General features: G+C 44.7%; 1 protein-coding gene across 1 annotated transcript in view; it reads left to right on the plus strand.

Moving 5' to 3' along the window:
• lrp1bb (low density lipoprotein receptor-related protein 1Bb) overlaps positions 1 to 26,936 on the plus strand; it is a gene marked incomplete at its 5' end in the record, with an annotated part of 503,119 nt that overhangs the window by 138,818 nt on the left and 337,365 nt on the right. Inside the window, 6 exon segments of the mRNA XM_079517841.1 lie at positions 3,871 to 4,096; positions 7,710 to 7,905; positions 8,113 to 8,256; positions 15,688 to 15,924; positions 17,441 to 17,621; positions 22,791 to 23,080. Of these exon segments, the coding sequence (XP_079373967.1) occupies positions 3,871 to 4,096; positions 7,710 to 7,905; positions 8,113 to 8,256; positions 15,688 to 15,924; positions 17,441 to 17,621; positions 22,791 to 23,080 (1,274 nt within the window).

A 26,936-nucleotide genomic window follows, 5' to 3' on the forward strand; every position in this document is an offset into this window, starting at 1 on the left:
CACTGCCGCCCCCTGCTATTCATTTCGATGGAAGTTGCTCAGTGGCGTTTTGAAGCACCCGGAAGAACGCTTGCTCAAAATGTTAACCCATTTAGATATGAGGACGATTCTACAAATGCCTTCTAAATCCTGACAGTTTTGAAAAACCCATGTTTTTATATGTCAGGCATTCTCAAACTATGTCAAGGACCCCCAAGATTATTATGTAATTGGCTGCCGACCCCCATCTGAAAATATGTTGTTCCAGGGACCACCCAGAAGCAAAGATTTGAGTTAAATACGTTGGCTGTGAAAGAATATATTCAAAGATTTGCACTACATTTTCACGATTTTTTCAAAAATAGCAGACCTACAAGCTCGTAGCGCACCACTCGGTGGCGCGCTATGAGCTTGTAGATCTGCTATTTTTCAATAGCTAAAGTATAACATAATGCTTAAAACACCAAAAGGGGTTAAACCCGAGCTGCACAGGGGTTTCCGCATGCTAAATGCACGGGCCCGCCTGCATTCTCAGCTTTCACCAGTAGGGCTCAGCGCTTCAACACTGGCCAGCCTTACTGTGGGGGCTTGAACAATACAAGCAACTTCAGAGAAAGAAGCCCAAAGTTGCTTATAATAAACCAGACAACTCTCTCTCTCTCTCTCAGGCTGTTGTAAACAGAGTACTCTCTGGACGCTCAGGTATAGGAAGCAGGAAGACAAAACACAATGTTATGAAATCCTTGGAATGTCCAATCAGAGCTGTTATTGATTGGCAGTGCTAACAAGTCCACAATGGGCAGCTGTCAGGTTGATCATTACATTGGCGGTAATACACACAAACACACACACACACGCACACACGCATACGCGCACACACGTACACACAGGCACGCACGCACGCACGCACGCACGCACGCACGCACGCACGCACGCACGCACGCACGCACGCACACACACACGTGCGCGCACAGTTCCACCAGTGTTCAACATGGCCCTTAGTGTCTCCTCCAGCGTTGCATTAGCCTCATGCAGCTCCATCCTAATCCCAGGTAGACATCATTTGTATGCCTCGCGGACAGACAACGTGCACCTGTTTGGCGGAGCGGGTTCTTTTTCTTGCTGATGGCGACTGTTTTTCTTTCTCCAGCAGAGCCTGCGTGTACCACGGGGTCATAGGTCAGGTGGTCCCGTCCCTCCCCTGACTGACTTGACTCACAGATTTACACATGGCTCTGTGGACGGAGCTCGTTATATCACTGCCATTTTCTTTGTATTTCTTATATACTGTATCAACAATTTTCTTTTAATAAATCAACTAAATTGATCACCACTTAATCCTGAATTATGCTGGTATTATATTGCCGATCAGGAGGAAGGAGCTGCTTGATTAGCGAGCTCCCCAAAGTTGGTCAAAATAACTTAAGTAACCACGAAAAAACAGATTAAAAATGAAACAATTCTGACAAGAAATGAGTGGTGAACAACAAGGAAGCCGTAGGATAACTCGAAGTTATAAAGCAGATAAACAAACTAAAGAAAACAACGACAGGAGTGGAGTGGAAGAGAACGCCGGCCGCAGAATGGCGGAGGTGGACTACACCGAGATAATATTATATTGCCGATCTATAAGCCCACAATGCGTCACATCGCAACGCATTCACAATTCCATGCTGTAATTGGTATACCATAATAGGAGAGAGAGAGCGTTGATCAAAACAACAATTCTTCTACATTCTCTATAAGTGTGTACATTAAATTAGGCAAGGCAGATGTTTAACAATAATTGAACTCTTGAGAATGTGAAATCACGTCCATTTGGCTTCATTTTACACTGCAGTACTTAAGCTTTTAAAGTAAGTACTGCAGTCACGATCTGAGTTGGCTTTGTCCGCGGCTTTAAAGGTCTTTAACACATTTTGGACTGAGGTCGATTTAAAAAAAAGTCTTCTAAATCCTAACATTTATCTGAAAAACCCATGTTTCTATGTCAGTGGTGCTCAACCTTTTTCATGTCAAGGACCCCCAGAATTATCTCTATTGGGCCACGGACCCCCATCTCAAAATAGAAGCAAATATTTTAGTTAAAAATGTTCGCTCTGAAATATATGATAATGATTTGCGCCACATTTTAACGATTTTTCAAAAATAGCAGACCTACAAGCTCGTAGCGCGGCACTCGGTGCCGCGCTATGAGCTTGTAGATCTGCTATTTTTCAATAGCTAAATTATAACATAATGTTTGAAACACCAAAAGGGGTTCCCGCCCAGAATGGGTTAAATAAATACTTTTTCTTTTTTTGTGGCTTTGGCCTTTTTATTGTATATTTGTTATGCACCAGAGGAGCAGCTTCTGGCAACATAAGAAGAAAAACAACACCAAAATCAAACTGCCTTTAAACACACTGGTGTATATATAGGTCAATAACTCTCTGGAATGCTCTGCCCAAAAACAACACAATTATACTTTCAAAAAGAATATCAAGAGATACCTTGCCAATTTGCCAAGTACATAACTGTGAACTGTGGTTTGTGAATTTGTTCTTTTGATTTTATAATGTGAATTTGTTCTTTGTATTTGTTTTGTTCTGTTTTTTATTTTAAATCGTAGACCCCAGGAAGAGTAGAGGTTCAGTCATGTGTCTCTAATGGGGATACTTCAATAAACATAAACATAGGCTGACAGGAAATATGGAGAGAGATGGGGGGGGGAAGACATGCAGTAAAGGCCGTCAAGATCAGGAGTCGAACCCACGGCACACTGCCAGACTGGATTACCACCAGCCAAGGTGCCTGGACCGCTGAGCCACGGCCCAGGACAAATAAATACTTTTTGAATATGAGAAAAATGAATGGGGAATTATTTCTCGGGCCAGTCGTGGTCATGAAAGGGTGGTGGGACTGCGACGCTCTATACCAGTCCAGAAAGCACGCCTAGGCTGTGCCATGATATTCACGCATGCTATTCACCCACTAACACTCGGTGTGGTGTTTCCTATAATAATAATAATAATAAACTTTATTTATATAGCGCCTTTCATACCATTTTACCATACATGCAACCCAAAGTGCTTCACATAAAACAAATAACAAGCAGCGGAATGCCGAAAAACAAAAAAGCAGGTCAATACAAGACAAAATATATACAAATTAGCAAAATAAAAATAGCAATACAAAAAGAAAAAAATGGTAAGGAAAATTGTATCAGAACATTGAATATGAACACAAGATCAATCTAAACAAATGCCAAGTTGTGGGGCCATAGACCCAGAAAGCAGCCTCACCGGTGTTCTTATGTTGAGCTTTGGGTCATTTTAAAGGTATATTCAGTGATTTCACTTAATTTTGAGTGGTGCAACCACTCCAAGGAACAGCAATATCCGTGTTAACCTATGTGTGTGACTATGTGTTAACCTATGTTTGTGACTATGTGTTAACCTATGTTTGTGTGTGACTCATGTGTGACTCATGAGTACCAGTAGGGGCGCTGTCGTGCCAGAAACAGAGAGAGAGAGATAGTGCTGCACTGTTGCCTGCTAATGAGAGAGAGAGAGAGGGGGGGGGTGGAAGGGGGGGAGTTGCACCACTCAGTTCATACTATAAAGTGTGCTGACCATATAAGGAGTTCCTCCCTGTCCCCAGTGAGCCCCTGGAGTCAAAAAACCCTAGTTTCGGTTTGGGCTTTGGGTCACAAAGCCTTCATCCAATCAGGATGAGAGGGGCCTTCCTCCAATCATGATCGAGTGGGGGCGGGCCTTGGTGTGTGTGCTGTTGGCCTGTCGCGTGTCCCCCCACTGTAGAGCGTGTGCATGTGCACATCTTGTTACCAGGGCGGACCAGGGTTTTTTCCAAATCACCCAAATCACTGAATGCTCCTTTAACGCCCCACAGGATGCTGTTCTTCACGGACTACGGCGGCGCGGTGGCCAAGCTGGAGCGCTGCAACATGGACGGTACCAACCGTACGAGGCTGGTGGTGGAGCACGTGGAGCAGCCCACCGCCGTGGCGCTGGACCTGGTGAAGAAGCTGGTGTACTGGGCCGACGCCTACCTGGACTACATCGATGTGGTGGACTACAACGGAAAGAACAGGCACAGCATCATCCAGGGGAGTCAGGTGGGTGTTTATATTACTATCTAAGGCCTGTCACAATTGGGGTCATCCCTATGTTTCCCAGGTTCTATGTTAGGGTTAGCGTTAGGTTTCTGGTTTAAGGACTTCGGTGTTTTGTGCTGTACAATTGTATGTATAAGTACAGAACAAAGAATGTTTGTTTTTGCCATCTTTGTTGAAGAGTATCTGAGCAATTATGTTTTAGTTTATTGTATGCCAGTGTTCATTTTTAGTTGGCTAAGACTAGATCGTTTAAGTAGCCTAGGCAGGCCTAAAGTTCAATGGATTGTTCAAAGACTGAACTTAAATCAGAATTTGCTACTAAAAGTAACACTAAGACTAAGTTGCTAAAATACTTTTAGTCTTACTAGAATTACTAAAATTACTAGGTTAGGTTTCTGGTTTAGGTTTAGGTTTATTCTAAGTGGGGAACAAAGAACCTTTTTTTGCATGGTGGGGAACATAGAACCTGGGGAACATAGAACCTGGGGAACATAGAACCTGGGGAACATAGGTACACTCCCTCACAATTATTATGTCATCAGTCTAATGGCTTGGGAGCTTTTTCCCCCAAAGCCATTAGACTTTTAAACAATATCCCATAACCTTTTCCCCCCATATGCTGCTATAAGGACGCCTATTGTGCAACATCTGTCTCTCTATGAACTAATGGTGCTTTTCATTTGTTTTTAAAAGTGGATTTAAGATTTTAATAGTATTTTAGTTTCTATTTTAACTATCATACTAAAAGCCAGTGAAACGACATTTCGTTCTCTTATGCATTTTATGTATCTGCTGAATGACAATAAAGTTGTCTATCTATCTATCATCATTTGAGATAATCGTACCTTTATTTATTTATTTATTTTGCATAATCGTGATAATCATTTTGATGTTGAAACATTTTCAGATGTTTCAAACCTCTTCAAAAAGAGTGGAAATAGCATCTCTACGAGCTTGTAGAGATAATAGATTGTAGAGATAATTGGCTATTTCCATCGTTCATATAAAGTGTAAATTTATGTCATTATGTAAGTTATTTGCCATGCCTGCCCCATACCATGCATGCACCTTTTGTTTACGAAGCCTAAAAGCAAAACAGAATTGTATTTCTGTTTTCGGTATTGAACGACAATTAGTTAGTCTTAGTCTTAGTGAGTGTCAATCCTGCCTTATTTCGTTAATTTGTTGGTTCGTTCGTTGGCTCTCCTCAATGTAGTTGTTATGCCTATGGATTCCTCCCCACACACATCTCTGTGCTGTTGTATCTGACTCACTGATTCACCCCAGCAATGGGGGAGACATTGAGAAAGTGTGGTATTGTTTGAGGATTCAGTAATTCAGGCAGCAATCGGAGGGGTCTTGTGAATTATCGCTCCATGTCAGGAGGCCTATTCATTGTTTGTTGAAACATTCCACCATTCATGTATGCTTTTTTTTTTCCTCAGACACAAAAAAGCGGTTCATCTTCTGAATGCATAATTGATTAAAGTTGAAGCAGCCCAACCTCATAGTGGGAGTATGTGAGGCTGTGTTGACCAAAAAAAAACGGACAAGTCATTAGTCTCTCTCTCTCTCTCTCTCTCTCTCTCTCTCTCTCGCTCTCTCTCTCTCTCTCTGTCTGGCACACAATTTGCAGCTATTAATTATGAACGATTAAAAAGCCCCACACCTTTCAAACATCTTACACTAGTGATTCAACCTTGCTAATAATAAAAGAGAAACAGAGCCATTTCAAGCAGGTTCTTTGTGCGGTGCAGGTGTTCTTTCTTGGCATAATGAAGCCTGCTTGATAAGCGTGTGGCCTCTGCTGACAGCTAGAGGAGAGCTTCTCTGCATTTCATCTCCATAGGAAAAATGGAAAGCAGCTCAACTCCTCTCTCTTTGGTTCTCTTCAGCCAAGAGTGTCAACATAATACTGCATATATAATAGTCCCGTCCATGAACTACTTCACTCCCAAATTGCCTAAGAGGAGATGAACTGTCTAATTTTCATTTTTTCCTTTCATTTTTATATATAGGCCTTATACTCTCTGCTGTACTTCATAATAGACTATTATACAAAAGAAAAAATAGCCTTCTTGTGAATTTTGATGAAGTGGATCAACGCGTTGCTTGCCGCAAAAATGTAAATGGAACACCACCCACCAGGGCTAAAATATGGAAGCTTCCCTCTGGGAGAATAGCGTCTGTGTCGGGTATGGAAACCTCATATGTCCCAAAACGGTTTAACTGTGCAAGGATTCAAATTCATGAAATAGCAAAAGCAGCAGATCTACAGTAAGCTCGGAATGAGTCGCTCGCGTTTCCAGCTTGTGGATCCGGATACTTTTGCTGCTTTTGATTGTGTGACGCTGCAGTATATGAAATGATCAAGTAGGAGTGTTAAGTTGCGAAAAAAACAAACAGAAAAAACCCCACAGAAAGTTAGAAAGTGGAGATAAGGGCTTTCGGCCAGACGGCCACAGCCACGACTCCTTAGGAATTTTACATCTGTCCAGCGGAAGGGGATGAAATCAACTTCAAGTGGGGGGAATTATGTGAGAGAGGCTGCTTTATGTGTTATTATGTGAGAGAGGCTGCTTTATGTGTTATTATGTGAGAGAGGCTGCTTTATGTGTTATTATGTGAGAGAGGCTGCTGTATGTGCTATTATGTGAGAGAGGCTGCTGTATGTGTTATTATGTGAGAGAGGCTGCTTTATGTGTTATTATGTGAGAGAGGCTGCTTTATGTGTTATTATGTGAGAGAGGCTGCTTTATGTGTTATTATGTGAGAGAGGCTGCTTTATGTGAGAGAGGCTGCTTTTGAAAATTACAGCATTCGAGGCAGACTGTCGAGGCCGCGTCCACAGAGGATGACGGTTGAGTGGGTTATTTATTTCATTTTTATTTTCTATTTTTATATTTATTTGTATTTCCTTTTTTCACTGGCTGGCTTTTCTGACGCTTGTTTCTTGGCGCCCCTCTGGTTGGTGGAGGTGAGGCCCGCTGGGCTTTAGGCGTACTTCCTGTGAACACAGCTCACCCAGCCGTGTGTGTGTGTGTGAGTGTGTGAGTGTGTGAGTGCGTGCGTGCGTGCGTGTGTGCGTGCGTGCGTGCGTGCGTGTGTGTGTGCGTGCGTGCGTGCGTGCGTGGAGGGGGTGTCAGCTTGCTAAATGTAGCGTGCAGGGCTATGGTGTCAGGGCCAGGGGAATCCCTATGGAACACCGCCCACTACACTGTGACCCTGTGTGGGAAGCCAAATGTAGAGAGTCCCTCCCCCTTACACACGCACGCACGCACGCACGCACACAGACGCACACGGGCACATCGCACAAATGCAGAAACACAGACACACACACACACACACACACACACACAAGGGGCACGGGTACATCGCACAAGCCCAAGCGCAGAAACGCACACACACACACACGCGCACGCGCGCACACACCACTGCCACCGCCACTACCACCTACATGTGATGTCTTTGTCACAGAGATAAAAGGCCTGTGTTCTTTTTATACCCTCCTTCTATTGTGTGTTGACTTATTTCAGAATCTCGGCGTGGGGCGATGAATCATAGTTGTTGTTCTCTCTCCCCCCTCCCCCCTCTTTCTCTCTCTCTCGCGCAGGTGTCGTACATTTATGGATTAGCAGTGTTTGAGGACTACCTCTACGCCACCCACGCTGACCCTTCCAAAGGGAGCGGGGACGAGGTGGAGCTGCTGCAGATCCAGCGGTTCAACAGCACGGCGGAGCCCCGGACGCTCGCCAGCCTGGGGAATTCCAGAGTGCTCCGAGTTTACCACCGGCTGGCTCAGCCAAAAGGTACCGGGACACTCTCTGTGTAGAGGTTAAAACACAGGGGCTACAACACATGTGTCAAACTCTCGATCTTACAGACGTGGGGGGGGTCGGGTCCATTGTTATACGCGGCTGCTGTTAGCCGAGGGTGGAGAAGGAGGCATATGTTGGGATTGTTTCATATAACCCCCTCATGCACTGTCTCTTCTTCTCGGTCTCTGTTTCTTGCAGTCAGGACTCATGCATGCGAGACGGACGCTTACGGGAAGCCGGGGGGATGCTCCCACGTCTGCCTGCTCAGTGGCAGCTACAAGTCCAGGTCGTGCCGCTGTCGAGCAGGACACAGCCTGGGCCCTGACGGACAGTCCTGCAAAAGTTAGCATGTTATTTTATTTTTTCCCACTTACAGCAGTGGTTGGTTCTCATTCTCAACCCCTCAAAATAATGGTATTCTACTGTATATCTGGGGAGCCACCACCCTGACAAGCACATGGCATTATAGTCGTTGAGGCATTACATTTTAGTTTGACGTTTGGTTCCCTGGGTAAGTGTTGTGGAAAATAGCCGATCTACAAGCTCACATCGCCTTAAAGTTTGAGGTGTTGTGAGCTTGTAGATCGGCTATTTTCACAATGTCGGCCTCTTTCTTATGTTATGTAACATTTTGTATTGAAAAAGGTCTTAAAATTCATTCAATTGTCACTTTAGAAATGTGCAGATCCCCTGTGTACACTTATACACTATGTTGGTTTGTTTGCTGTTGAGTGAGAAAAACAAGTTGCACTAAAGCTAATCATCTGGGGAAGCCCCCCCCAAATCATGTGGGGACCTGGGGTCCCCAGACCTGGGGTGCCCAGACCTGGGGTCCCCAGACCTGGGGTGCCCAGACCTGGGGTCCCCAGACCTGGGGTGCCCAGACCTGGGGTCCCCAGACCTGGGGTGCCCAGACCTGGGGTGCCCAGACCTGGGGTCCCCAGACCTGGGGTCCCCAGACCTGGGGTCCCCAGACCTGGGGTGCCAGTGGCTCAGGACGTTACTGTGTCGGAGTTACTGTGTCCTTGAGCAAGACGCTGAACCCCTAAATGCTCCTGATGAGCAGGTATCTTGGTGCCATGCATGTCGGTGTATGAATGTGTCGGTGAATGGATGAATGTAATGCACAATCATTGTAAAGCGCCGTGGATTAAGGCATTATATTCAGGCCCCATTTACCATTTTCAAAAGATACAAAAATGTAACAAACATACAAAGTATATATGTCGCTGAGCTGCTGCTTAACACGGAGCTTTTGTCCTTTACATACTTTTGTCTGGCAGCCCACCAACACCGTAGCCTATACGTTTACTAGGCTTTATATTCTTTAATCCAGGGGTTCTCAACGTTTTTGGCCGGCGACCCCCGGAAATGCTTTGGCAACGTCTCGGGCGCCCCGCCCCCTCCCGACCCCCAATATAAATTGACTGCTACAATAACCTTAAACCATTTTGGGCGGGAACCCCTTTTGGTGTTTTAAGCATTGTTATAATTTAGCTATTTAAAAATAGCAGATCTACAAGCTCATAGCGCGCCACCGAGTGGCGCGCTACGAGCTTGTAGGTCTGCTATTTTTGAAAAATCGTGAAACAATCTTTATTTTTTTATTTATTTTTTAAAATAATTTGGGGACCGCCTAAAATAATTTGGCGACCCCCCGAGGGGTCGCGACCCACGGGTTGAGAACCCCTGCTTTAATCCATGTTTTGATCGAATCGTTAGCTGCCGCTCGTTAGCATCCCAGTGTAAAGTGGGACAGTGGCCGCGGCCATTTTGAAGATGCGCGCCCATCCACTTACACTCTATGTGCTGCTTCCAATGGCCTGTATCTCCAAATCGGCGCAATGAATGTCGTTTCTGGTGAAAAGAAGGTTTTTCAGCGGCCGACAGCAGGCTGTGATACTCGCTGTCGGGTTTTTTCTGCACCGAGCGAGAGAACAACAACCGGTCAAGACACCACACACACAGCATTATGTCATCGTAACACCCGGTTACGGATATTTGGCTCTTCAAAATAAAGGTTGAAAGGGGACAAACCTTGGCAATGCAAGATAAATAGATTAATTAATCCTGGCGGTCATTGTGTTTAACTCAGGACGCCAAGCTGTTTCATAACCCGCCAGATGACGGGTTAAGATTTTACCCCGCAGGTCGCCATACCCGCCACATGTCGGATGTGGCTAGGGGTGCAGTATAGTTTAGACAGTTTTTGGTTTAGACTAGTCCAGGGTTCCCCTATGGTTCCCCCTATGATGTAACATTCTCCATTCATTACCATTCATTGTCGCTATGACATTACTGCTATGACATCACTCTAGCCAGCAGGATAAAAAGCACTGCAGCCTCAGAGAGAGTCCAGATTAAACCAGAGTCCAGATTAAACCCAATAATCTCCAACAATCAACAACATTCTTCAAGACTCTTCCGGCCAAGATTCAAAGAGCTCTAGAATCTAGAAGCGAACTTCTTTGGCTCTCCTTTTTCATTGGACCTCGAGATCTTCATTCTCCTACAGAGCAGGAAACCAACAGGTTTACTTCAAGTTACCATTAACTGTGGTGTTAAAGATGTTGTCCTGGACGTTGCATCAGAAAGGATCACCAAAGGAAGATGGTGCTGCTGTAGCGGTGAGACACCAGCTGTACTACTTTGGAAGGAACTCTGACGAGAACAACGAGGATCAGATTGATGTGCAGGTCTTCAACACAGTGACTTTACTCTGGAGGAAGGTGACCCCAGTGACCTCTGGGGCAGGAATACGCCACCTTGGGATTCCCTCCAGACACTGGGGCCACAAAGCTGTGCTGATAGAATATACTGTCTACCTCTGGGGAGGGTGGACTGGCCCAGGTTATAATTACTGCAACGTTCTTTATGCTTTTGATGTCGATGCCCACACATGGTTCAAACCACAGGTTTCTGGGACCGTTCTAGAGAGGAGGATGTACCACTCAGCCTGTGTGTTGAAGAAGGTCATGTTTATCTATGGAGGACGGACCCAGACTGGATTCACTAATCACATCTACAAGTTGGACACCACCACAATGGTCTGGTCTTTAATTAACACCAGAGGAACTCCACCTCCTGATTCATACCGTCACTCTGCTACCATCATCGGGACAAAGATGTTTGTATTTGGAGGCTATGGGGACTGGTGGGGTCAGCACTACAACACCATCAGGGTGTTTGACACAGAGAACAACCAGTGGATGAACACACCTTCTGCACAGCTTCTACCAGAAGTGTGCTGTGATCATTCAGCCTTTACCTACAATGGAGAGCTGTACATATTTGGTGGCAGGACGTGGATCTATAACCAGGCTTTCAATGATCTGTGGAAGTTCAGTCCAGAGACCTTCTCCTGGAAGAAGGTTGAGCCCAAGAGAAAAGGCCCGACTCCGACGTATATGTGCTGTGGCATGCTGGGCGATCGTATCATCCTCTTTGGAGGAGACAACAGACCAGGTGACCTGTATGTCTTAGACTTCAGTCCTAGCCTCAAGACATTATGCAAGCTAGCAGTTATTCAGTACGGTCTGGATCAGTCTGAACTCCCACACAACATCAGGTGGGAACTGGCAGCCATGACTGGCAACAGCCAATAGGAACTGGCAGCCATGACTAGCAACAGCAGCTGAAAACAATAACAAAAAAACAAAACAAAAAACCACAAAGTGTGTCACCTGACAGCAATTAAAACAGAACATATGACAAAAAATCACACCTGTGTGAACTGAGTGGTGTAAGGTCTTATATAGACTGATCAGCTGTGGGCTGACGTAATGTCTGACGTAATGAAATCACACCCGTGTGAACTGGGTGACCATAGCAACCATGCTCATTTTTGAGTGTTGTAAACCACTCCTACAACTGGCTTTGTTAGTCTGTGCAGAACAAATGAGCATGGTTGCTATGTTCACCCTGTTCACCCGGGTGTGATTTCATTACGTCAGACATGATTTCATTACGTCAGACAGGCTATATAAGACCTTACACCACTTTTTTTGGTACGGACAGACACGTAAACTAACAAAGCCAGTTGTAGGAGTGGTTTACACCACTCAAAAATACAATTAAAGATGAAAGCAGTGATGAGCGTTACGGGCAAATATTCACCAATCAGAACTGGGAGCAGAGCTAAGTAACTCTAATGAAGGACAAGGATGTTCAACTGAGTCCAGTGAGGCGACTCATGACACTCTACGAGAAACTGTTCAAAGGTTATGGCAAAGGATAGAAACTATGACATATCAACCAATCAGAAGAGGGGACAGTGCTAAGTGGCTCCAATCATGGACAAAGACTTTCAATCAAATCAAGTGACACGACTCACAAGTCTGTACGACAAACCGTTGAAGAGTTATAGCAAAAAATAGGGACCATCAAATATCGACCAATTAGAAGAGGTGGCGGGGCTGAGTTTCACCAATGAAGGACAAGGACTCTGAACCAAGTACAATGACTCCTCCCACAAGTCTGTACGCCAATCAGTTCAATACTTACATAAACAATCACACCTGTGTGAAGTGAGAGGTGCTCTTATCGTACATCATCATGACGTAAAATAGACACAGCCTATTTGCTCAGACACTATGACAGGGTTCCACAATAGGCGGCCCGTTTTGCGGCCCGCGGAGCGCCCCCTTGTGGCCTCTGGAAGAATTTCCAAAAAATAAAAAAGTTTTTTGTTTTGTTTTGGGGGGGTGTACCAGATATAAATGGCATTACATGGGGGTCAGTAGCCTATGAATGTCAAACTGGGCACACCCTCAAGGACCACTGGTGGTCCCCGGACCACTGGTTGAGAACAATTTTTAATGAATTAATGAAAAAATAAAAAACCCAATTTTCCGCGCGTGTGGACTCGGCCCCCAGCCTGGTTCCCTAGTCAAAATATGGCCCTTGGGGAAAATTAATTGGGGAACCCTGGACTAGTCATTGGTTAGACCAGTCATTAGTCCTACAACTACAACCTATCTCAAACCCTCACCCTAACCCTAACCTCCCACGGGGCAGCACACCTAACCTTAACCCATGTCTAACCAATGACTAGTCTAAACTAAGTGTGCACCCTGTGGCTATAGGTATCTTCATGTCTCTGTGGCTTCCACTGAAAACGAATGGTAGCATTCTATAGCCTTGTATCTGCCCCTGTGTGAAAGACAGCATTATCATTCTTCCACATTGCCAGCAGCAACAGCGCTCTTTCAAATCCACGCCATGTCCGTGCCACCGCCGTCGGGCGCTTCCTTCCACACACGAACACGCACGCCAAGCATGATTTGCATCGACGCCGTTTCCCGCAACACAGACAAGCCTGTAAAGGTCATGTGTCATCTCACAGTGTCAGCCTGGAGAGACGGCCGCCGCCGCATCACCTGACAGTGATAAAGATGAACGCTGGGTGGGGGACAGGAGGGGGGGGGGGGCTCCGTTTGAAAATGATTTTCCGCTATCGACCCTGTCGCAGATCTGATTCATTATTGCCATAATGTAGTTTTAAGTTTGTCTGCGTTTGCCTGCTTGCCCTGATCAATCTGTGGACATTGTGTAGTTGACAATAAAAAAATAAAACAAAACCCAGAAGATCAAATTGATGGCCCAATCCCAGCTAGGCCCGACCACATTTCGATCGGGGGGGTAACGAAGCAGCGGCTGGCGTGCTGTGACACGTTTGATTTATCCCCCCCTCCCCCCCCCTCGCTTCTTAGATGTTCTGATGACACCACAACCATCTCTATCTCTCTCTATCTCTCTCTATCTCTCTCTATCTATCTCTCTCTCTCTCTATCTCTCTCTCTCTCTCCCTCGGCATAATGAGACTCTGTGACTAAATGGCGGTCCTTCCTCACACAGCCAGTCACGCTGGGGTTTTGATATCTGGGTCTCGTTGCGATGCTTAATTGTCTCCTGGGTAGCCGGTCTCGTCCCTCACAGGATGATAAATTGAAGCGAGGCATGTGTGGTCCTCACCCCCAGCAGCCCGTGTCTCCTGGGTAGGGGGCTGGGAGCCAGTAGAGGTCTGCCTCTCTCTCTGGAAGCCCCATGCTTCAGTCCCAGTCTCTCTCTCTCTCTCTCTCTCTCTCTCTCTCTCTCTCTCTCTCTCTCTCTCTCTGCGGACGATCCCCATGGAACATGAAGCCCCCCGAGTGACTGGTGGTGGGCCGCCAGAGGAGCTGCCTCAGCTTTCTGGGTCTCTCTCTCTCTCTCTCTCTCTCTCTTCTTCTTCTTCTTCTCAGACGCCATGCTATTTTAGATCAGTAGCTATGTGTGTGCGTGAGCGTGTGCGTGTGTGTGTGTGCACGTGCATGTGTGTGTGTGTGAGTGTGTGTGGGAGAGCAGCAGACTTAAGCCAACTATATGGCCATTGTCTGTGTTTGCTGAAGCATTCTCCCCCTTCCTTCCCTTACTGTCAGGGTGGTTATACAGCAGAAGTGTGATTGAGGGGGGAGAGTATAGTCATTGGCACTGATTAGTGGCTCCATTAAGGTGAATGGATGGCCCTGGGCCCGGCTCACAGATAAGAACAATGTGGCCCGGTAAAAGGGCTTTAACCCGTTTAGGCCTGAAAAAATGTCTTCTAAATAAAATGAAAATCAGTGGTTCTCAAAATATTTCATGTCAAGGACCCCAAAAATTATATGTAATTGGCCGCCGATCCCCATCTGAAAATATGTTGTTCCAGGGACCTCTCAGAAGCAAAGATTTTAGTTAAAAACATTCGCTCTGAAAGAATATATATTCAAAGATTTGTGCCGCATTTTCACGATTTAAAAAAAATAGCAGACCTACAAGCTCGTAGCGCGCCACTCGGTGGCGCGCTATGAGCTTTTAGATCTGCTATTTTTCAATAGCTAAAGCATAACATAATGTTTAAAACACCAAAAGGGGTTCCCGCCGAGAATGGGTTAATGCTGGGATCAGCATTGATGAATTGGACCAATTAATTGACAATACGAGTAAAAAAATAAAGCGCCCCTGCTTTCTCTTACCTTTTGTGCAGGCACGTGCACACAAAGGGGTCTTGAGCCACTGACATTTCACCTGTCTGTAAAAATCTGCCCTCTCCATGAATGCAGCATTTACTATGGTGAAAGAAATGCAAATTATGCCCCCCTTTTCCATATGCCATACCCAAAGGCAGCATTTGGGAGAATTTGCCCTATCCTCCCGAACTTGAACGCAGCATTTTGCGCTGAAAGAATGTGTGCTCTGTGTAGAAGTCCACATTGTACACCACATCTTCAGTAGCTAAAGAGTGTGGGGTCGATCGCGCCCCGAAATTAGCTCATAATAGCGAATCTACAAGCTTGTGATGTGTTGAGAGCTTGTACATCTGCTATTTTGGCTAAAATAATTATTGAAGTCCCGTTTTAGGGAAGTGCCCTTAAAACCCATTGTGGGCGGGAACCCCTTTTGGTGTTAGCATTATGTTATGCTTTAGCTATTGAAAAATAGCAGATCTACAAGCTCGTAGCACGCCACCGAGTGGCGCGCTACGAGTTTGTAGGTCTGCTATTTTTGAAACATCGAAGAACGACTGACATAGAAACACAGCTTTTTCAGAAAACTGTCAGGATGTAGAAGACATTTTTAGAATCTGATCTCATGGTCAAAATGGGTTAAGGTGGTTGCACACTGGATGCGTTTTTCGGGAAAACCGATGGAGAAACGCCGCTAAAAATCCGAAGAACGCGCTCTGTGTGCAGGGACCTTTATAGGGAATTTCCACTCCCACCTTTCTAACATTTTCGGCTTTTTGTGTGTATATAGAGCCCAAAAACGACCTCTTCCTGTTCTACGGCAAGGGCCGGCCGGGAGTCATCCGGGGTCTGGACATGAACGTCAAGTCCAGCAACGAGCACATGGTGCCCATCGAGGACCTGGTCAACCCGCGAGCCATCGACTACCACGCCCAGTCGGGGTACATCTACTTTGCCGACACGACCAGTTTCTTCATCGGCCGGCAGAGAATAGATGGAAACAGCCGGGAGACCATTCTCAAAGATGGTAGGGAGGGGACATTTCAATTCCTTTTTTGTCATGCTGCCAGAAAAATAGGTTTACTGGTCAGTTTAAGAAGCTGTTTGCATGTAATGGCTTATATAAAGCACAATGTTTTGACGATGCTGTAGTGCCGGCCTCGCTTTTGTACCTTTTTAGCCTTCAGTCGCAAAAGTAATTTGCATTATAATGCATCAAAACCACTTTAACCCATTTTGGGCGGGAACCCCTTTTGGTGTTAGCATTATGTTATGCTTTAGCTATTGAAAAATAGCAGATCTACAAGCTCATAGCGCGCCACCGAGTGGCGCGCTACGAGCTTGTAGATCTGCTATTTTTGAAAAATCTAAGAACGACTGACATAGAAACATAGCTTTTTCAGAAAACTGTCAGGATGTAGAAGACAAAATGGGTTAACCTGCTTCCCAAAAAATGAATACCGTGGTGAATATGTGCTGTGCTGAGGTGGCCCCTGCTGTATTGAACTGCACAATGTGTGTTTTCTGGCAGCGTTTCTAGTCATAACATCACATCTGAATATGAAATATGAGAAGGACCAACAGGAGCTGGTTGGATCACTGAACATTTTTTGCATTGAAATGTTCTTCTCTTGTTTCATTGAACAAAGGACTCCCACCAGCTGAATATTCTTCACTTGGAGTTTAAATATATCTTTTTTTATTGGGAACGTTATGGAACACAGACCTTCATCAGGTTATCTAAAGGTCTGTGTACCGAAACATTGTTCCCAATAAAAAAATAAAATTCTAATTGACAGTTTACGGGTGTCCTTTCTTCTACAATGAAGCCGGTCTATGGTCTTTTCCAAAGCACCTAGGTGTGCAGAAGTGCTGCTCTGTGTGGAGTTTGCATGTTCTCCCCGTGTCCCCTAGGGTAGGTACCCTCACAAAAACATGCAGTAATCCTGGTCTCTAAAACTACCTCCCCCTGGCCAGCCGGGGCGCCTGGCCGGACGCGCTACGTCCGGCCAGGGAAATTCCCCCCTGTCAGGTGAAAAGAAGCAGCTTGGACTCCTCATGCATAGAAGGAGGCATGAGGTCAGTCCGCTGCCCCCCCAGGTTGGCAGAGGAAGTGTAGCGCCCAGGATTACATTAGATAATTGGCACTGGGTGAAACAAACTGGGTTACAAAATCGTGGGATAAAAATTATTAAAAAAAATAAAAAAATAAGTGCTGCTCTTTCTTTTATTTCATTAAAATCTACAATTTTACGTGAAAGTAGAGGATCAGAGCATCAACATGAGGAATCATTATTTTGTTTGCAATCAACAACTTCTTTCTGAAAAAACAAGTTCTGGGAGATCAGGCTCCATGGATTTTCTCACTTTTATCAGCTCAGAATAAGAAATCATAACTGCATTTATTGGAATCATGCGTTTCTGGAAAAAAAAGAAAAAAGCAAGATACTTCACTTTTACGTCACTTTTTTTCAACCGGGGGTCCTCTTTCCACAGAAGGGATAGAGGAAGAGGAATTAATTCTATTCGTATTTAAATTGCAGATCTCGACAACGTGGAGGGAATCTCCGTGGACTGGATCGGGAACAACCTGTACTGGACCAACGACGGCTACAGGAAGACCATCAACGTGGCCCGACTGGAGGGTTCTGCCCAGACCAGGAAGACGCTGCTGGAGGGCGACATGTCCCACCCCAGGGCCATCGTGGTGGACCCCCTGAACAGGTCAGGAAAGATACACCGGCCTCATATGAGACCAGCTCAGTGGCCTCGTGGTTAGACTCTGTTAGAGTGTCCGCCCTGAGACTGGGAGGTCTCAATCCCCGGCCGGGTCATACAAAAGATGTTGGATTGGGGTACTTGTACATCAAGCTGCCTCACGCTACAGAAACAGGAGATAGGTGTGGAGATAGGTCATGTGGTTGCAAATGAGGAATCGTGGGAAAATCAAGATGAAGATGTACATCTCCCCAAATGCACCAAAAAAGCCTGTAAACAAGGATAGTAATTATATATAAAAAAATCACACCCGTGTGAACTGAGTGGTGTAAGGTCTTATATAGCCTGATCAGCTGTGGTCTGACGTAATGTCTGATGTAATGAAATCACACCCGGGTGAACTGGGAGACCGTAGCAACCATGCTCATTTTTTGGTACGAACAGACGGACAGACAGACAGACACGTAAACTAACAAAGCCAGTCGTAGGAGTGGTTTACACCACTCAAAAAGGCTTGCTAGATGCTTTGATGTTTGGGGTCGGTTTAATTTCAACCCTTTTACCAATGTCTACCAGTATGAATCTATAGTGCGGATCTTGCTATGAGAGAAATAAAGAGAAAAGACGAAGAAATGCTGATTTCCCAGCATAGCTGGAAGCTGCTGGGGCCACATTTTCAAGATGATGGATAACATAAAAACGCCTGGCCCACATTAAAAATGCTCCAGGATTTTCAGCCGTACATATTCCACCAAATTCTTGAGACGGCATCGTCGAGCGTAAACTGTAGTACAATCTTTGATATTACCATATAAGCTTTCAGCTATTAGCTGTTGAGTGCCTTCGAAAAAGCTTGGGATGAGAGATTGAGATAATGGCCGGTCCTTCTCCGTGGTTGTTGATGCTTGGCACTCTGCGTTTTTTAATTAGTTCCCAGATCCTGAGAGAAATCGTCTCGCAATGTTTTCACACCCTACATTTAACAGATGATGATGACTTCAAACCATAACGTGTGAAGAATAGTATTTAATATTGTTGTGGTTGATTTTCCTGTGTTTTCCTCACAATATGATTCATAACAATCTGGGGCTTATATGACATCTGACTGCTGCCAAAAGTGATGCTACAAGCTGTTGTGCATCTTTCACGTCTTGTGTGTGTGTGTGTGTGTGTGTGTGTGTGTGTGTGTGTGTGTGTGTGTGTGTGTGTGTGTGTGTGTGTGTGTGTGTGTGTGTGTGTGTGTGTGTGTGTGTGTGTGTGTGTGTGTGTGTGTGTGTGTGTGTGTGTGTGTGTGTGTGTGTGTGTGTGTGTGCATACATACATACACGTATATACATATGTATGTATATATATACAAGCAGTATGTTAGCCAAGATAACTGTCGGCATAAATGCAAATCCTAAGCTAAAGCTAAGCCTTTTGCCTTAAAACTGGAGTTGATCCAAAAGAGACATAATGTACCTGACGGAGGGCATGCAAAATGTCTCCAAAGCCCTGAGGTCAGGATGTTTCAAATGTTGACAGTCAGTGACAGACGGATTTTTGACACTGTTCACGAAACAACAAACACGCTTTAATAATATGGTTTCAAGACCGAGCAGTTCAGAATCTTCCCCTGGGGTTAACCCATTTTGGGGCGGGAACCCCTTTTGTTGTTTTAAGCATTATGTTATGCTTTAGCTGTTGGAAAAATAGCAGATCTACAAGCTCATAGCGCGGCACCGAGTGCCGCGCTATGAACTTGTAGGTCTGCTATTTTAGAAAAATCGTGAAAATGTGCCTGAAATTATTGAATATATATTCTTTCAGAGCGAGTTTTTAACTCAAATCTTTGCTACTGGGAGGGTCCCTGGTACAACATATTTTCAGATGGGGGTTGGCGGCATATATTTTTGGGGTCCTTGACATGAATATGTTTGAGAACCACTGATATAGAAACATGGGTTTTTCAGAAAACTGTCAGGATTTAGAAGACATTTCGGTCTCGGTCGAAATGGGTTAAAGAGGTGAGAGAAGGGCTGGCTGCACGCCGACTGACCGAGGAGAGAGACAGCTCTACCGTACTGTAGGTGCTGCAGCGCTGCCCACTTCACAACAAAGTAAATGACCGATTCAGCCACGAGTTAATTCTCAGCCCCTGCCTTGTCTCTGCCCCTGTCTGACTGACTGCAGCTCCCCTTAAGTTAACACTGCCGGGAAATAGGATTCTGGCCTTTTGCACAACATTTCATTAAGACACTGTGCACCGAGATAACTCGCCCAACGTGGGGGGGGGGGGAGGTGGGGGGGGGGGGGGGGGGGTGGTGGTATCATCCCCTTTTGTGTGGAAGAGTTAATCACTTTCACATTGACCCTCCCACTGGCAGCTAACGATTAGAAAAAGGGGGTGTTTTAAGGTCTGTGTGAGGAACCAATCGGCATGCCGTCAGGACAGTTCCTTTGATCTTTATCTGTCTCTGCTGGATGGGTGTCTCCAGGTGGAATGACTGTGGCCCTCCAGCTGAGTTCCTTGACTATGTTCTCCGCCACTGTATTTTCCGCACCGCTTGCCACCTCCAGCCTGTGTTGGGGCGATAAGGCTTTACTCCACGCTGACTTAATCCAGTCATGCCACTCCATCTCTGATGTTAGCTCTCTCTCGCTGCATGCTTCATAAACTCACTCGCGGAGAGAAAAAAAAAAGGAAGGAAAATATAAATCCATAAACAAGAAATCCATTTGATTTGAGTGGTACTTTTATTTCAGCTTTTTGGTTAGTTGTCAACACAAGTTTGTGTTCTTGTTTGCCTGCGTGCGTGTGTCTGTATGTATGGCACAGTGTGTCTGTATGTGTGCGTGCGTGCGTGCGTGCGTGCGTGCGTGCGTGCGTGCGTGCGTGCGTGCGTGCGTGCAGAGTGTCCATGCATGATGTGGGTGCGTGTGAAGTCGACTGCATGCACGGATGTTCATTTAATATCACCTTGGTTAGTTTTCAAAGCAAGGTTGTGTTTGTGTGCCTGCTGGCTCGCTTGCATGCGTGTGTACATGAACGCGTGCATGTGTGTGTGCCGACTGTTTGTGAATGTCGTGTGCCTCCATGAACATGCATGCATGCATGTGCGTGTTTGCGTGTTAGCGTGAGCTCATGAGCGCGCATGCGGTTGCGTGCGTGTACATGAATGCGTGCATGGGTGTACCGACTGTATGTGAATGTCGTGTGCCTCCGTGCGCATGCATGCATGCATGTGCTCTGTTGCATATGTGCGTTTTTGCGTGTTAGCGCGTGTGCAGCCGAGGCTGAATTATTCATGGGGTCATAAAGATGAGTGGTGGAGACAGAGGGACTCTTCATTCACTCCATTCCTCTTCATGTAGTCGTTCCCTCCGCCAGGCTTCCATCATTGATGAGAACCAGGGGGCCACGTGGCGCACGTCTGCAGCGGCGGCGGCGCTCAAACACATGGAATCCCCCCGAGGCCGGTTTACTACAGAACAGATCACGTCAAATCGTTGACCCAATCACTTTTCAAATACCACGGTGTCTCTGAGGATTGCACCGGAGCTTAACTCAAGCTCATCGTCGCCACCACACATACAAGGGACTTATTTTCTTGGTGGCGTCGAGTCGAGCGGATTTTCTTTATTTATCTTTTTTTTTCCCGGTTTCTTTTCTTCTTTTTGTTTTGCATTGATGCAACGCCACTAGCTGTTCATCTCCGTGGCCCAGGAAGCGTAGCCTTTTTGGCTGACAGGGACATTATGTTGTTTGGATTTCACTGATAGGCAATGACCTCTGATGCAAACCATCCTCTACCTCTGACAGGTAGCGTAGAGTAAAGGTCTAGCAAGACCACCTGTCAGAACTCTAATGCAAAGCACTCACAAAACTGATTTTTCCTTTTTTTACACAAAACTCCATGAACAAAAAATACATCCTGACTATTACTGTGTGTGTGTGTGTGTGTGTGTGTGTGTGTGTGTGTGCGCTATGAGCTTGTAGATCTGCTATTTTTCAATAGCAGGAGTTCAAGGACCCACGTCGGTAGCCTGGCTAATAAGCCAGACTCAAATCACGCTGTCGTGTGGTATTTGAGTCTGGATATGCTGTGTATGGATCTTGTTTCCCGGGGGGCGGGTTCAAACATTTTCTCTTTGACGCAATTGGTCAGAGCTACTGTCAGTCAAAGGTCTCAAGCATTGAACGTCACTGTACCAAAGCCCGCCCATATTGCATACCGTGTCCCGATTGGCCACACCAGTTCTCTGGTGTAGGAAATGGGCATACAATTGAGCCTCTCCAGACCGTAATCCGCCGGCAGGCAATTTTTTTTTGCCAACGGCTGATTCGGTCTGGCTTATTAGCCAGGCTACCACGTCGGTCCAACCCACACCCGACCTGATGAAACAGTTATGGCCCATTAAACAAAATGTTGGTATTGGTAAATCTGTTATGGATGTTATGTCCTCTGAAGCAACAGAGATGTTTTCTAAAGGTGAGGTTCTTCTGGAATTGCTGCCCCAACCCTGTGGAATCAAATGCACTGCCCAAAACTCCCCCAGCTAGCTCATTCCACTGTTTTTATTGATTTCATTATCCTTCGTCCCCCCTAATATTAAAGTTGTTTTTATTTGTTTTCTCATGCCCCCCATGTAAAGCACATTTGAGTATTCATATAGACTATACCTGCACTTGGTTAACCCATTTTGACCTGAGATCAGATTCTAAAAATCCTCTCCAAATCCTGAGAGTTTTCTGAAAAAGCTATGTTTCTTTGTCAGTCGTCTGTCATTTTTCAAAAATAGCAGACCTACAAGCTAGATAGCAGATCTACAAGCTCATAGCGCGCCACTATGAGCTTGTAGATCTGCTATTTTTCAATAGCTAAAGCATAACATAATGCTAACACCAAAAGGGGTTCCCGCCCAAAAATGTGTTAAGTAACCTACCACCTAGCTCTGGTCCACAGCCAATGCTTCTATGATTCTGCCCTGCCCTGCAGGTTGAATATTGATATGCTATTAAAATGCGATTAAATGAGGTTAATTAATTACAAAGCCTCTAATTAATTAGATTAAAAATGTTAATCGAGTCCCAGCCCTATAGGCTATATATTATATATTCTGTTATTCTGTTATATTCTGTTGTGCAAAAACAAATCAATCAATGCGTGCCTGCATGTCATCCTCTTGTTCTAGCTGGATGTACTGGACCGACTGGGAGGAGGACGAGGTGAACGACAGCATCGGGCGCATCGAGAAGGCGTGGATGGACGGCTCCAACCGCCGCGTCTTCGTCACGTCCAACATGCTGTGGCCCAACGGGCTGACGCTGGACCACGCCAGCCAGACCATGTACTGGTGCGACGCCTACTACGACCACATCGAGAAGATCCACCTCAACGGCACGGGCAGGATGGTGAGATTCCACGTTAACACTCTGGCGCAGTGTTGTTTTTGGCAGCAGATTTTGATTTTTTGTTTTAGTCGTAGTCTTTTGAATAGTTTTCATTTAGTTTTAGTCACATTTTAGTCACCTGGAATGTGTTAGTGTTAGTCTAGTTTTAGTCGACTAAATGTCATGAGATTTTAGTCGACTAAATCTACAGTTGATTTAGTCGACTAAAATGTATTTTGGTGGGCATTGATGCCGTCGTAAGGACTGTTTTTACACTTGCTGAAAATAGCCGATCTACAAGCTGTTGTGAGCTTGTTGATCTGCTATTTTCAGCATGCAACCAAATGTAAAATGACTTATACTGGATCTCTTGTCCACTAGTCCCTTCCTAACATTTTAGTCTAGTTTTTATTTGTTGACAAAATTGTCAGTATATTTACATAGTCTTAGTTTTAGTCATCGTAGCTTAGTTTTCATTTAGTTTCCATTTAGTTTTCTTCAGTGGAAAAAGGTAGTCGACGAACATTTTTCGTCTTAGTTTTAGTCTGGCGGGCCAAGACGGAGGTCTCCTCCCTTTTAAATAATTTCGCCCAACGCCGCACGACGGAGATTAATCAGAAGACGGAACATTACGTGTTTCATAACAGAGCGCACCTCTCTACAGCCTGCAGGGGGCGTCGATTGGGCAACATTCAATGTCATTTCTGGCTGGTCCGTCATCCAAAGTGGTCCAACTCCATTTTAACAGTTTGACTCCATAACACGTTTTCCCCCCATTTTAATGAAATATTCCACGCTGCCAAGATTGTTTTATTACCTTTAGAGCATACGCTGAAGTATTTGCAGCTTTCAACCACGAAAAAATCCGGCGAAAATGGTCCGTCGGTTTGTTATGATCAGACGCACCAGCGGCCATGACAATGCGGAACGAAACCAAAGTGCAGAGCAAGTTGTAGTCCAAACAAACCCCCCACCCTCCACTTGCATTGGGCTCAATTTCCCAGAAGCCCTAGCAGCCCAGAGGTTGACTTGATTTCCGGTTTCGTCATCATAACGCGACGGCCTCGTCATCAGGTCCCGGATAAATCCGCTGTTTCTTTTTAATTATTTTAAAACGGCGAATTAAACGCATTAAACAAATGTCGGGTATAGCGTTTTACGCTATTAGCGGCCGTCAAACTGTTAATGGATGGGATCAGAAATCTTAAAACGTGAATAACTCAATGATTCCAATTCTAGTTCTTTCTCGGAAAATAGCCAATCTTGCGTGTCTCTGTGAGCTTGTAGATCTGCTATTCTTGGAGCATGACATCTGCACACAAACAAACATGAAATTCATATCAGGGTATTTTTTTTCTTTTCTTTTTTTAGCCTTTATTTAGATTTCGTCAGTGAAAAAAAGTCAGTTTTAGTCTACGAAATTCACACCGATGGTGAGTTCCAGTTGTGAATATATATGAATGAATAGTTTATTTCGATCTTTCAGAGAGACATTACACATAAAACAGTTATTTTTAAGGTGATCGAAAAGGTGTATATATATATATATATATATATATATATATATATATATATATATATATATATATATATATATTAAAAAAAGCAAGAAAACGGGCGATTAATAAGTAAGTAGGCTAATGCAATTCTAAACGGTTCAGTGAGCAAGGGACCGTTTTTAGCTGCGACTGTGACCTTGTCTCTTCCAACTAGGCAGGGGTGGGAAGTAACTCGGTACATGTACTCAAGTACGGTACTTAACCCATTTTGACCTGAGATCAGATTCTAAAAATGTCTTCTACATCCTGACAGTTTTCTGAAAAAGCTATGTTTCTATGTCAGTCGTCCTTCGATTTTTCAAAAAATAGCAGACCTACAAGCTCATAGCGCGCCACTCAGTGGCGCGCTATGAGCTTGTAGATCTGCTATTTTTCAATAGCTAAAGCATAGCATAATGCTAACACCAAAAGGGGTTCTCGCCCAAAATGGCTTAAGTGCTTTGCGATACTGTGAATATCTATTATGCACACCATATGCCGCATAGTCTATTGTGTAATGCGATAATAATGTGGCCATGAAGGCAGCTTTTTAACATTTACTGTACTCGTGTTTATTTCTTTATCTTACCGTACTATTATCGGGGGGGGGGGGGTCTGTGTTTTATTGGTATTTTCTCTTTATTTGTCCCTGTCGTTGATGCAGTTGACCCACTTTCCCCTCAGGGATGAATAGAGTTTATTCTGTCTCCTTCTATCCTATTCTTCGCAGACCTTGGGTCAAATTACATTTACAAGCCAATTCCTGGTCTGAAACGTTCTCATTTATTTGCTTGGGGCTTGGAGACCCGGCAGCGGATCATTGGATAATGCAAAGAGTATGGCACAAAGTTTAGACTATATATCTCAAAGTCAATTTCATACACGTCCGACAGACAGACAGACAGACAGAGAGACAGTTTATCTGAGGCTGTGTGTGACTGAATGTGCAGAGTTGTCCCTGAGTTGTGAGTCGATCATCACACCCTCTCTGCAACGCTGTTTGAAATAAACGCCGTGAACAATAAGCGACCCAGTTCCTGAATTCTCGAGTCAGCATTTCTTTGTTCAAACAGTATTGCATGAAAACACTCGGTAAGGATTTGTTTCGGTCGGTATAGGCCTACGAACTCAAATAGCCAAAGTATATCAGGTTAAAGTGTCTGATGTTGATGTTATATTAAAGGTAGAGTAATCAGGGGGTCCCCAGCATAATGTATTAACCCATTTTGGCCTGACGTCGACATTTTAAAAATGTCATCTAAATGATGACAATTTTCGGAAATACCTCATGTTTCTGTATCAGTGGTGCTCAATATTTCATGTCAAGGACCCCAAAAATTGTATTTGGCCACCGACCCCCCCATCTGAAAATATGATGTTCCAGGAACCCCTCAGAAGCAAAGATTTGAGTTAAAAAAGTTCACTCTGAAAGAATATACATTCAAAGATTTGAGCCACATTTTCACGACTTTTCAAAAATAGCAGACCTACAAGCTTGTTGCGCGCCACTCGGTGGCGCGCAACAAGCTTGTAGATCTGCTATTTTTCAATAGCTAAAGTATAACATAATGCTTAAAACACCAAAAGGGGTTCCCGCCCAGAATGGGTTAATATAGCATCCTTTTAACCACATTGTATACTTTGGCTATTCAAATAGCAGATTACACTGCTATGTCACTTTGTGCCATGCTATCCGCTTGTAGATCTCCTGACATCACTCGCTCATCCCCAGCTGGTTCACGGAAGTAATTTCTCTATGGAGAATAACATGGGGTCATCTTAAAATCTTCTAGCGAAAATGTAACTAATTCAGTAGCAGTAACAATAGCGTTTTCTCTCAGTCAGTTGATTCTTCATATCCATATGAGTGAAACGGCAAATGACATGACATTTCATGCCGGGATGACATGTTCATTTTTCAATCACGGTTCTTATATGAGGCGATCTAAAATCCCCCTATGGGGATTACAATGCAAATAAAAAGTACATCAACCAAGAACAATTGTGACTAAATTTGACTGAGGGACTGCCATTGTTTTTTTTTTAATTTTCGTTTTTTCATGTCATATGAAAGCAGGGAATCATAGCTTCAATTTGACATATTGGTTGTTCAGTTTGACCCACCAGTTTTGGAGATATGGCTTATAGAGTAAACAGTAAACAGCGAGTTGAGAAAACAGGCTTGAAAGGTTCACTTCTGTGGTCTCTAACATTACACCCAGCTACATGTTTAATCATTTATTTCATATTTACATGTCGATTTCAGCTCTGACACTTATTTCAGACATGCTCTAGGATGTGAAGAGTCTGCAATAAACTCATTTCGGAAAAAAAAAATTGCGCGATGGCAGTCTCTCAGTCAAATCTGGTCACAATTGTTCACAGCGTTTATTTCAAGCTCTGTAAACC

Source organism: Electrona antarctica (genome assembly GCF_951216825.1).
Source record: "Electrona antarctica genome assembly, chromosome: 13".
NCBI lineage: Eukaryota > Metazoa > Chordata > Actinopteri > Myctophiformes > Myctophidae > Electrona > Electrona antarctica.